Here is a 12,599-nt window from a genome sequence, read left to right as displayed (position 1 = left end):
CCCGAGGCAGAGTGAGGGAGCATGGGCTCCTCCCCTTTGAGCCACAGTTATGTTGTTTGTTGGCGGGATCTCGAAATTTGGGGTATCCCCTGGGAGAAGAGTCAAGAAACACCCACTGTAGTGTGCTAAAAACCCCTGCTTCCTTTCAGTGATATGTGTCGGTACCTTAGGAGCGTTTGTTTTTTTTTTTAAGTTTATTTATTTATGTTGAGATAGAGAGCAAATGGGGGAGGCACAGAGGGAGAGGGAAAGAGAGAGAGAGAATCCCAAGCGGGCTCTGTGCTATGAGTGCAGAGCCCGAGGTGTGGCTCGAACTCACAGACCATGAGATCATGACCTGAGCTGAAATCAAGAGTCAGATGCTTAACCGACAGAGCCACCCAGGCGCCCCATACTTGGCTTCTTTTCTCAGAATGTGCTCTCTCCTGGGAGGCCCTTGCAAATATGACTTTGGGGAGAGGACCTGGCCAATTCCCCCAACATTTCCAGATCTGCCTAGCAGTAGCTGTGACGAGAATTCTTTCCCAGCAGCAACTTGGATCCCAAGCAACCATTCTCTGTTGGGTCTGTGGTGTCACTTTGCCAACAGATTTGAGCCTCCCGGTGAACCCTAGAGGCTAAGCATGAGCAAAATGAGCTCTTTTCTACATAAGGCTATGGGTTGTTATGGATAAGTAGATACTGCAGTAGTTAGAAGGTCATTCTTCACCTCTGCCAGACACTTCAAAGAGTCAGACTTCAGCAAGTCACAGAACCCAATGGGAAATTAAGAGTTCCAGACCAAGGGATGCAGGGTTGGTCAGACGGTTGAGCATCTGACTCTTGATTTTGGCTCAAGTCATAATCTCTCGGTTTGTGAGATTGAGCCCCCCGTTGGGCTCTGAGCTGACAGCATGGGGCCTGCTTGAAATTCTCTCCTTCCTCTCTCTCTGCACCTGCCCCCCTCAAAATAAATACATAAACATTAAAAAAAAAAAAGAGTTGTAGACCAAAAGAGCAGACAACTCTTTCAAGAGGCTAGGCTGTGAAGGAAAGGAGACAGATGAGATGGGGGGTAGCTATACACAACCATGAAGTTGAACTCCAAGGCCTTTTGTTTTGTTTTGTTTTCAGGTGGGAGAAATTCAAACGGAAGACAAATATCATTATTTTTTGTCTTTAATTTACACTCCCTTCTGTTTTTTGGGGTCCAGTTGGTCCTCCTCCTCTATTTACTGAGGCTGCACCAAACATACGACGATTTTCTGTAACTTGTACAAATCCAACGGTGACAGCCCTGATCACTTCGGCTCTTCTGTGTTTTGTTCTCTTCTGTTCCGGGAGACAGAGGGGCCGAGGCGCCATCAGGGTAAGGTGGTTGGATGCATGGTGGCATTTGGAGCAGGGCCCCTGGCTGCACAGACCCTCTGAGGAGGAAGATCTTCAGCCCTGAGGCACGTCGAGAGGAGAGCAAAGGAGAATGGGGCTCCAGGGTGCTTCTTGTCACCTTGCTGTCACTATGAAGAAGGATGACACTTTACCTGGTTAGGGGTCACAGAGCCCAGTCTTTACTGGCTGTCCTGTTTCCTTGGTTTCTGTTTTTACTTTTTTTTCTAACTTAAAAAAATTTTTTTAATGTTTATTTATTCTTGAGAGAGAGAGAGCATAAGCATGAGCAGGAGAGGGGCAGAGAGAGATGGCGACACAGAATCCGAAGCAGGCTCCAGGCTCCGAGCTGTCAGCACAGAACCCGGCCCGGGACTCAAACTCAAGAGCCATGAGATCATGAGCCAAAGTCGGACGCTTAACCGGCTGAGCCACCCAGCTCCCCCATTAACTTTATTTATTTATTTTGAGAGAGGCAGAGACAGCATGAGTTGGGGAAGGGCAGAGAGAGAGGGAGTCCCAAGCAGGCTCTGTTCTGTCATCTTGGAGCCCGATGCCAGGCTCAAACTCACGAGATTATGAGATAATGACCTGAGCCCAAACCAAGAGTCGGACGCTTAACCGACTGAGCCACCCAGGCACCCCTGTTTTTACTTTTACATTTCATTATTTAAAAAATAAATTTTTATTTGAGAACGTTACATTTGTTTCGGGCACCCAGCCAACTTCTTGCTCGCCTTCCCGCCTCCGGCCTTCTCCCTGCCCCTTCCCCCCTCCAGCACCAGGCCCCTGCCTCTCAGCGGGCAGCTGGCCTTTCTGCCCCACGTTCTCCTGTGGGGACAGCACTGATTATTTTTTAAGCTCTTTTTCTCCCCCACTCGGGGTACAATTTACCCAACATCAAATTCACCACATCAACCATTTTAAAATACCCAATTCAGCGGCTTTTAGCGTATTCACAAAGTTGTACGCCTGTCACTGCTACCTAAATTCCACAACGTTTTTGTTTTGACCTTGTAAGCCCACGAGAGGGACGGGATGGGGTGAACGTCATCCAAATGAACAAGAGTTCCAGTGTCCAGAGGCATTCACGATTCGGGAAGCGAATCTCCTCATTTTGTATTTTCTACTTATAATAATGTATTTCTATTTCCTCCTCACAGGCCATGCGATCATAAAGACAGGCTTCGCTTTACTTAGTGTCTTTCATTTATTTATCCACTAGCTTCATTTCACTCCTTCAGCATATTTAGAACCTCTCCTAGCCCAGTGAGTACTGATGACCCAGAGGTGAATGCACAAGCAAGGCTCCTGTCCTGGGGGGTCTGCTGCCTCGCAGGACGACCCTGCAATCAAGGGGTTACGTTCGTGGTTTGTGCTGTGGAGGTAAATGAGGTAAATGACAGGAAGACAGCCAAGTCTGGGAGTCAGGTGCAGTTTCCCCGAGCTAATGGTGTTGCGGGTGAGGCCTGGTGTGGCGTAGGATCAGCTGGGAAGGGTGGTGTGTCCAGGTGTGAGTGCAGCTGCGGGTGGACAGGGCAGAGCAAGCGGCAAGGGGGTGAGGACTTGGGCCGGAGAAAGAACGACGGCCTCGGGGACCTAGAATCCAGCGCGGCTGAAGCATCAGGAGACGGGGGAGAACGAAGCAAGATGGCGCCCAGTGGGAGCAGGGCCAGTCACACAGGACTTCATCTTGCAAATGAGGACCCATTGAAGAGGTGTTTGACATGGTGATGACAGGCTCCATCTGCTATATGGAGACCGGCTGGGAGGCCCTTTCAGGGTGAGGAAGGGTGGAGGTTTGGGTACGATAACAGTCAAGAAAGAGTCAGGGGAGGAGATTTAAGTGACATTTGGGGGGTGGAATTGGCGGGAGAGGAAAGGAAGGTCTTTACGACGACATTGGCTACAGGGTGGGTGGTGACACAGGGGAACTCTGGGGAGAAACAGGTCCCCTTTAGGACGGGCTGAGCTGAGGTCCCCAAAGCATCCATGTGGAAATGTCAAGTCGATTAGTTCGTGATGTCTGGCAGCTCAGAGGACAAGCCCCGGCCAGAGACAGGAAGTTAGGAGAGGGAGAACGTAACCACAAAATCATCCTTCACCTACAGACATCACAGTATCCGAAGCACTTGGTGGATTGCTTACCTTTCTTCCTACCTCAGTGATTCTCAGTTTCGTTCTGCCATTGCTGACCACATGTGCCTCGCTCTCTCCAGGAATGTCTCTCATCATGTACAGAAATTCTCCCTTGTCTATAGGCTCCTCGAGGGTAGGAAGTTGTTGCTTATCTTTGCATCCCCAGTGACCAGGATACATTTTATTTATTTTATCCTATTCTATTTTTTTTTTTTTTAAAATTTTTTTCCAACGTTTATTTATTTTTGGGACAGAGAGAGACAGAGCATGAACGGGGGAGGGGCAGAGAGAGAGGGAGACACAGAATCGGAAACAGGCTCCAGGCTCCGAGCCATCAGCCCAGAGCCTGACGCGGGGCTCGAACTCACGGACCGCGAGATCGTGACCTGGCTGAAGTCGGACGCTTAACCGACTGCGCCACCCAGGCGCCCCATCCTATTCTATTTTTAATGTTTATTTTACTTTTGAGAGAGAGAGAGAGAGGGAGGCAGAGAGAGAGGGAGACAGAGGATCTGAAGCAGGCTCTGCTCTCACAGCAGAGAGTCTGATGCGGGGCTCAAACTCATGAACCTCAAGATCGTGACCTAAGCAGAAGTCAGCTACTTAACCAACTGAGCCACCCAGGGGCCCCTTTACTTTTTAAACGTTTTATTTATTTTTGAAAGAGAGAGTGAGCACAGGAGGGGTAGAAAGAGGGAGACAGAAAATCCCAAGCAGGCGCCACACTGTCAGTACAGAGCCCAACACGGGGCTCAAACTCACAAACCGTGAGATCACGACCTGAGCCAAGACCAAGAGTCCAACGCTTGACTGATGGAGCCACCTAGGCACCCCAGGACACATTTGAGAAACTCACAAGTTTTCTGACTGATGACTGACCAACAGATCACATCAATCACTGATTGTGTTGGAATCTCCATAAAAGCACCAAGTAGGGATAGTGGTTGACATCAATCTCTAATTTTGTAGTACCCATTATTATAGTCAAAATAATCTTTAGTTATTTATAAGACAAATACGAAATCATACAAGGGATCAAAATGAGGGCGGCCTAAAAAGCATGCCATTAAGGTATATAAATAGAGTATCCCCAAAATTGAGTAGTTTAGAAGCATTGCCTTTATCAGCTGACGACGCGTCCTCCAGGAAGCCTCTGAAGGCATGCCTCAAAGGAACGGCCAGCTGTCACGGGACACAGAAGGGCACGGCTCAGCTTGGGGAGCCGTGAGAAGCTACCCTTTTTTACATTCCCGAAGTGGTTAATAACCATTTCATCTCGAGTTGCACCGTTGACTGCTTTGATCACTTCAGTTGAAGGGTGGCGTTCGTTTCTACAGGCATACTCAGCTAAGCACAGCCTCAGGAGGACAGACGACAGGCCGCCCTCTGCTGTGGATGTCCAGGTGGTGAGTTCCCCAGCTGCGGCACCCACCCGTCCAAAGGCTCCAGCCAGGGCCGCGCATGGTGTGGCACCACGGCTACAGGCTTCTCTATAAATGTTTTCTTTTTTTTTAAGTTTTTATTTATTTATTTTGAGAGAGACTGAGACAGCGTGAGTGGGGAGGAGCAGAGAGAGGGAGGGAGAGTCGCAAGCAGGCTCCACCCCGCCAGCACAGAGCCCGACTCGGGGCTCGACCCCACGAACTGTGAGATCATGATCTGAGCCGAAATCAAGAGTCGGAAGATCAACCAACTGAGCCACCCAGGGACCCCAACGTAGGCATCTCTAGACCCCGATGAAGCAAGACTTGCTCTCATCCATTTATACCCAAGTGTACAGGGCTCGGAAGTGGAGTGTGAATTCGCAAGCAGGAAATCATGCAACAAACTGGGTGAACGTTTCTCCTCACTTCTTGGGGCGGATGTAGTCATATATGTTTCGGTTACAATGTTTCGGAGGGAACGATTTTTAACACTAGTAGGCCCAGAGTGTCATTACATACGGAAGATGATTCAACAAACTGCATCTGCACGTGCAAGGGAGAAAGGAAGCAGACATTAGCTCACGGCTGGGAGGGAGAAGGTCATGGGCACAGCGAGGAAATCTGACTTGGGAAATGAGGGACTAGCTCTAAAATGAGCAACACAAAGAGCAGAGACACGGCCCCAAAGGAGAGGAAGATTGTATTTTATTTATTTTTTAATATATATTTTTAATGTTTATTTATTTTTGAGGGAGAGAAAGATAGAGCATGAGCAGGGGAGGGGCAGAGAGAGGGGGAGACACAGAATCCAAAGCAGGCGCCAGGCTCCGAGCTGTCAGCACAGAGCCTGACACAGGGCCCGAACTCACAAACTGTGAGATCATGACCTGAGCCAAAATCTGATGCTTAACTGACTGAGCCACCCAGGCACTCCGAGAGGAAGATTTTAGAACAGGAAGGGCAGAAGCAGAAAATATTATAAGGAGGATGGTCTTGGGTCAAGACTAAATGAAACATTTATTGATTTAAGAAAGAAAGGGAAAGAAAATCTGCTAGACCTTAGTTATTAATATTGTATTTAAAAGGATCTATTTTTTATACTATAAATTATAAAGGACCCACAAATAGCTAACTGTAAATCTACATGGAGGAAAGGTCTTACTGACAATTCCCAGACCGTGGAACTGTTATTAGAACAGACTGGTCACATACGGGACCTGAATGACAGGGCTATGTGACGATGGACATCTTCGGGCCACTGGACCCTCATCTCAAATATGCTGGCCTCATTCTGCTTACGTCAATTTGTAAAGTAACTGCACTCTTCCTATCTTTTATCGGGGCTATGTATAAGGGTTCTAACATAACACCAATAATGAATACAAGGTTGGTTCTAGGCTGTTCTGAGGACGGCAGCCAAACCAGAAAGGATGTGTGTGCAGATTCTATGCTCCAGCAGAGGGCAGTCCCACACAGAAATCACTCTCCAGGAAAAACTGACGTCTGTTACTGCAAATTTCCCATGTTACTGAGTAAATGTTATTCAGCGTGACCACAATGGGCGACTTGTCCATACGGGGTATCCTGAAATATCGGTGGGCAATCCTGGCAAACAATTGAAGCCCTAACCATTTTAAATCTTAAAAATTTTAAGGAAAGCGTGCCTATGTGAGCCTCCTTTTCTACGAGCCTTCCTCTGGGTCTATGTGTCTCGGGTGTGTGTGGTGTTTATCGTGACTTTGCCTCCCTCTCTCTCGTGCGGTGATTTTCTACGCAAGCAAATAAAATTGGTTCGTAACATAAAGCCTCGCTCCGTAACACTATCAGAAGACCATCTCCTGGAACTTAGCTAAAGTGATTTCATCTTCCCAGTAGCAAAAGGACCTCATTATAAGCAGTTTCGTTTCTAACGCGGTCAACTTAACCTAGATCCTTAGGAGCAGCATAATGAGAAAAACTCTTAGGTGTAACGAACTTGCGTTTTAAGTTATTTGATCAATTAACCAGAAAGCGCTTTCCTTCTTTTCCACTCTCTCTTTTGTGGAGTCTCGGCATATTTATGCTGTTCTATTTATTTGCTGAAAATTAACTTGAAAATTATTTTGGCTTATTAGGCAGTGGAGTTCTGGTTCTATTTCAGTTGAGAATTTCTCTCTGATATGTCTGTATGGAAGAGAGAGAAAAGCTGTCCTACCTTTAATCAAAGTCTAGGGGCTGAATGAACTTGACTTGAAGAAAACCTTTTAGTTAAATTTCTCTCTGCTAATATCATACTTCTAATAATTAAAACTTTTCGTGAACTCAAATGCCACCTGATACAGATGTTGAGGATGGGCAAATCATGGTAAATTCAAATTCAAACAGCACATGTCCATCAACTCCCCCGCACACAAAAATCCTGTCCACCCTAGCACTGCCCCCATGCAGTTACAAACAGGAATTTTAAGCCTTCGTAGCCAGTGGTGGAAATTACTAGCAATCAGGACTTTGGACATAATGATGCCAAAAGGAGAGATAAGGGCGTGATACCCTGTGCTCACACTGTTTTCCTGGAAGTCCTGACTTTGACCGTAAAGGGACACAGTTAGCCCTGCCCACACCTGAATCACCTAAATTCCGCCTTAGCATTTTTTAAATAAATGTTTGTCAAATTAATGTTCTCCCTATTTTTAAATTTTTTTTTTTCAACGTTTATTTATTTTTGGGACAGAGAGAGACAGAGCATGAATGGGCGAGGGGCAGAGAGAGAGGGAGACACAGAATCGGAAACAGGCTCCAGGCTCCGAGCCATCAGCCCAGAGCCCGACGCGGGGCTCGAACTCGCGGACCGCGAGATCGTGACCTGGCTGAAGTCGGACGCTCAACCGACTGCGCCACCCAGGCGCCCCTCTCCCTATTTTTAAATGTTTATTTACAATCTCACTTTTGACAGAGAGTGAAAGAGAGATAGCGAGCACAAGCGGGAGAAGGGCAAAGAGAGGGAGACACAGAATCGGAAGCAGGCTCGCAGCTCTGAGCTGTCAGCCCAGAGCCTGACACGGGGCTCCAACTCACTAGCCATAACATCATGACCTGAGCCAAGGTTGGGCGCTGAACCGACTGAGCCACCCAGGCGCCCGTTAAGGTTTCTGATCCAGCTCACAGGTAAACTCAGCTGACGTTTACGAACAAAGCCATGTTCGAGATACGATGATGAGTTCAAAGTCTGTTTTGAGACTGAAATTTTGAGTTTGGCGTAGGTGGATCTTGAGAAACTTAACAGAAGACCATGGGGGAGGGGAAGGGGGAAACAAAGTTGCAGAGAGGGAGGGAGGCAAACCATAAGAGACTCTTGGATACTGAGAACAAACTGAGGGTTGATAGGGGGGTGGGAGGGTGGGTGATGGGCATTGAGGAGGGCACCTGTTGGGATGAGCACTGGGTGTTGTATGGACACCAATTTGTCTGGGGCGCCTGGGTGGCGCAGTCGGTTAAGCGTCCGACTTCAGCCAGGTCACGATCTCGCGGTCCGTGAGTTCGAGCCCCGCGTCGGGCTCTGGGCTGATGGCTCGGAGCCTGGAGCATGTTTCCGATTCTGTGTCTCCCTCTCTCTCTGCCCCTCCCCCGTTCATGCTCTGTCTCTCTCTGTCCCAAAAAATAAATAAACGTTGAAAAAAAAAAAATTAAAAAAAAAAAAAAAGAAACCAATTTGTCAATAAATTATATTTAAAAAAAAAAGAAATTTTGAGTTTGAAATCGGCATCATGTCCAAAAGTAGTGCCAACAGGGACCATTCCCAAGCCAGCTTACGAAAAACTTTTAATTCAGAAATTTGTGAAATACAAAACTGACAGTTCTAAAGAACCCAATCACCACGTGTAACAAGTGGTTTCACGGGAAAAATTTTCACCATTCTCCAGATTTAACATCTGGGATATTAGCAGCTTAAATTTTTTTAAATGTTTATTTTTGAGAGAGTGAGAGAGGGGCGCCTGGGTGGCGCAGTCGGTTAAGCGTCCGACTTCAGCCAGGTCACGATCTCGCGCTCCATGAGTTCGAGCCCCGCGTCGGGCTCTGGGCTGCTGGCTCAGAGCCTGGAGCCTGTTTCCGATTCTGTGTCTCCCTCTCTCTCTGCCCCTCCCCTGTTCATGCTCTGTCTCTCTCTGTCCCAAAAATAAATAAACGTTGAGAGAGTGAGAGAAAGAGAGAGAACCGGGGGGGAGGGGCAGAGATGGGGTGGACAGAGGATCCAAAGCAGGCTCCGTGCTGACAGCAGTGACCCTGACGTGGGGCTCGAACTCATGAATCATGAGATCCTGACCTGAGCCAACAGATGCTCAACCGACTGAGCCACCCAGGCGCCCCAAACTTAAATTTTTTTGTGAAATTTGCAGCTGTGACCCTACTGAATGGAAATTTAGAAGGCCACGTCCCTCAGCTACTGCTCTAAGCCACCGAGGGTGGTATGTGATGTGCCATGGGTTTCAATAGAGCAGAGTATCCACTGAGCTGGGAACTGGGGGGGGGGGGGGGGGGGCGGCGACGGGGAAGACCAGGGAAGATGGCGCAGCAGGGAAGGGAGGGCGCCTTGGTGGGGGTGTTGTTATGCCAATCCTCTCCTCTACCAGGTTGCCCTTTCTTCTGGCGCTGTCCCTCTCTCTTGTGTCACTGCTGGGGCTGGAGGGAGTCTCTGGGAATAAGGGAACCTTCCCATCCTCCCACTGTGGGAACGATGGCTGGGGTTGGGGGTGGAGGACCACCTGCTCTTTTCTGTCTCCATTTGGAGACAGTGGAGACCTAGAGGGGGGAGGGGGGAGGGGGGAGATGGCAGGAGGGAAAGGGCTTTTTCCTCCCATCTTTCCAGCAGCAAACCCTTCCATCAACCACACTTCACCTCCCCCTAAAACCATCTAAGAACATCAGATACTCTTTGGAACCAATTTTTCATTCGGTGTGAAATCTTTTAAAAGTTGGATTTTAATGCCGATCTCCTGCCCCAGCGTCAGTGTGAAAGAGTCCCCATTCTCGGCTAAACCTCTGTGTAGTGTTTGTTCGTGACCCTGTATCCAGCTGGGACAGTAGGTACTAGAAGTGGTTACATTCCAACGTTGGGCCTGGTGAGTTTTGTTTGTTTCTTAACGAAGCTTGATCTCATGGGTGAAAACACTCAGCCTTACACAAAAGATGGAAAAGTACATATTAAGTTAATTTTTAAAAAGTCTTGGGTAACAAAGGGCATTCTGTGTACTCTCTTTGTGAAACACTTTCCTAAGGTCCTTATTCTCCCTCCTGATTCCTCTTTCCTCCCCAAACCACTATTTTTTATTTCTTGCAAAAATACCTGAGCAGATGACATTTTTGACAGTGCACGGATGACAAAAGCATTTGAATAAAAAAGATGGCACACGTGGTCTGAAGGCATGGCCCCATAATACCAATATCCTGCTACTTCACCTAAGTACAGTAAAACCTTGGATTGTGAGTAACTCGTTCTGCTAGTGTCCTGCAAGACGAGCAAACGCTTCTAATAAATTTTAACTTGATAAACGAGCGATGTCTTGCCATACGAGTCGTACGTGACGCTGAATGTCACATGGTCACAACTGAGCCAATGGTTCTTGAAATTCGCTTTGACAGACCAGTGCTTTGGATTACAAGCATGTTTCCGGCATGAATTATACTCGCAAACCAAGGTTTTAATGTCCCTTATGTTTTCTTCTAAGCTGTGGGCGTCCCGTCCAGCATGAAGGATCCTATGGATGATGGTCAACTGGGGCCATCAACAATCTTAGTTCTTATTTCAATCTTCCACAGTGTTTAAGGGAGAGGATAATTTTTATTTTCATCATGGCATGAGTCCATTCTGATTGTAGTCTTTGGCCCTGGTCCCTATGTGAGTCTACAAAGTATTTTTCCCAATTCCAGATTCAAATGTTAAATTAAAACAGATGTGCAAAACTAAACAAACAAAAATCCACCACCAAAACACAACCTACCCCTCCAAAAAAAAACCCACCAGCTTTGGGGAAAACCAATGTCCACTGTCATGTGTCCTCATCCTAAACCCTTAAGAAAGAACAGATCCACATTCCTCCTTAACCTGTGGCTGTTTCAATGTCCAAAGAGGCCAGCGGGAAGCAGAGAGGTCTAGAAGTTCCTGGGGTGGTCTCCACGCCCCCTCTTGGGCCACTCCTCATCCACCCACCTGTGCAGGACCTTCTCCACGTCGGCCCTGTGGTAGAGCCTGCAGAGCTCCATCAGCTGGCCCACCGGCCTCTGACTGTTCCGGAGCAAGAACTCCAAGGTGGGGCTCTGAGGCCTCTGCTCCAGGAAACACAGTTCGTCATAGGGCATGCCCCATTTGCTTGCAAAATTCCTCCAGTTTTTTACTGTCGGGTGATACGGATCCAGCTTTATCCTGATGACGTCTAGTAAGTCCTGATCATTGAGTAAGTCACTTATGGTGGGGGCCCGGAGCGAGCAGGCGGGACAAGTGCAGTCCTCCTTGCAGGACTCGCCTCTGCTTATATCTGCAGAAACAAACAACACAGTCCCCACGTCAGCAAGGCAGCGAGCGCACGCGTCCATCTCCTCGGTCCTTTATTCTCCTGCTCGAGTGCCAACAGCACTGGTGTAGATACCACACTCTGTATCTTACAGAGGAATGTTTCAGAATACTCATTTCTGTAGACCCCCACAACAAATGTGTTTTTAAAATTTTTTTTTTAATGTTTCTTTCTGAGAGAGAGAGAGAGAGAGAGAGAGAGACAGAGTATAAGCAGGGGAGGGGCAGAGAGAGGGAGGGAGACACAAAATCTAAAGCAGGATCCAGGCTCTGAACTGTCAGTGCAGAGCCCAACACAGGGCTCAAACCCACGAACCCCGAGATCATTACCTGAGCCGAAGTCAGACGCTTAACTGACTGAGCCACCCAGGCGCCCCAACAAATGTGGTGTTCTTGACAACCAAGGGTGGGTTGCTTTGCCGGATGCACTAGTAAGATTTTATACAGTCGATTTCCCTTTCTTTTGGAGACTCCCTGTGTCTTACATTGTGCATTTGTGACAACGTGGACCAAAATCTGGGATCCGAGGAGCAAGGCTCTCTCTGTAGGCAGGTCACCAGCGGGAGTCAGACTCTGTCCCGTGAGTAAACCAGCCCATACTTGCCTGTACCTCAACCCTTACCCTTTCCAAGCTACAAGTCAGCCCTGACAGCTCTTTAATGCCAAACACACAGCACATTAGGGTATAAAGGATTGTGCAATGTTTTAAAAGGCCTTTAAACACACACACACACACACACACACACACACACACACACACACACCCCACACTGAAAACTAGAATATCCACCCCATATGCATATTTGAAACGGAGTGATAATTGATAATGCCAGAAAACGTACTTTTCGGATTTACGGCCACCTTATCATCGCTTTGCCTTTATCTGTGTTTTCTTCACCCACGGGGCTGCCTTTGAAGCGGAGCCAACAGCCTGAGGTGTGCACAGGGGGCTGGATGAACAGGAGGCTTCTGAGCGGAGCCTCACCAAGAAGGGCACAGCCCCAGCCCAGAGGAAGGGCAACATTCTTCCATCAGTCATCTTTAGCTCACTTTAATACTAGGAAGCATGTTAGGAGGGGGAGGAAGGGGTAGAGAAGTCCTTTACAATAAAGTTGCAGGTGGGTTTG

At 47.9% G+C, this 12,599-nt stretch overlaps 1 protein-coding gene across 8 annotated transcripts in view; it reads right to left on the bottom strand.

Annotated features, from left to right (window-relative positions):
- Window positions 1-1,181: 1,181 nt before the first annotated feature.
- EDARADD (EDAR associated death domain) overlaps window positions 1,182-12,599 on the bottom strand; it is a 102,782-nt gene continuing 91,364 nt past the window's right edge. For 5 of the 8 annotated variants that reach the window (XM_030334936.2, XM_030334934.1, XM_030334932.1 and 2 more), the window contains 2 exons: window positions 11,113-11,437; window positions 1,182-1,496 (listed from right to left, as the gene is read on the bottom strand). In XM_030334936.2, coding sequence (XP_030190796.1) covers window positions 1,208-1,496; window positions 11,113-11,437 — 614 coding nt within the window. In that variant the 3' untranslated portion in view covers window positions 1,182-1,207. Of the gene's footprint in view, window positions 1,497-9,264; window positions 10,080-10,723; window positions 11,438-12,599 lie in introns of those variants that run through there. The other 3 variants (XM_030334937.1, XM_030334940.2, XM_030334939.1) reach the window with 2 other exon arrangements.

This window comes from Lynx canadensis, chromosome D2, assembly GCF_007474595.2.
Source record: "Lynx canadensis isolate LIC74 chromosome D2, mLynCan4.pri.v2, whole genome shotgun sequence".
NCBI lineage: Eukaryota > Metazoa > Chordata > Mammalia > Carnivora > Felidae > Lynx > Lynx canadensis.
The sequence above is the reverse complement of the archived record's forward strand: the minus strand, read 5'-3'. Positions and strand labels throughout refer to the sequence as shown.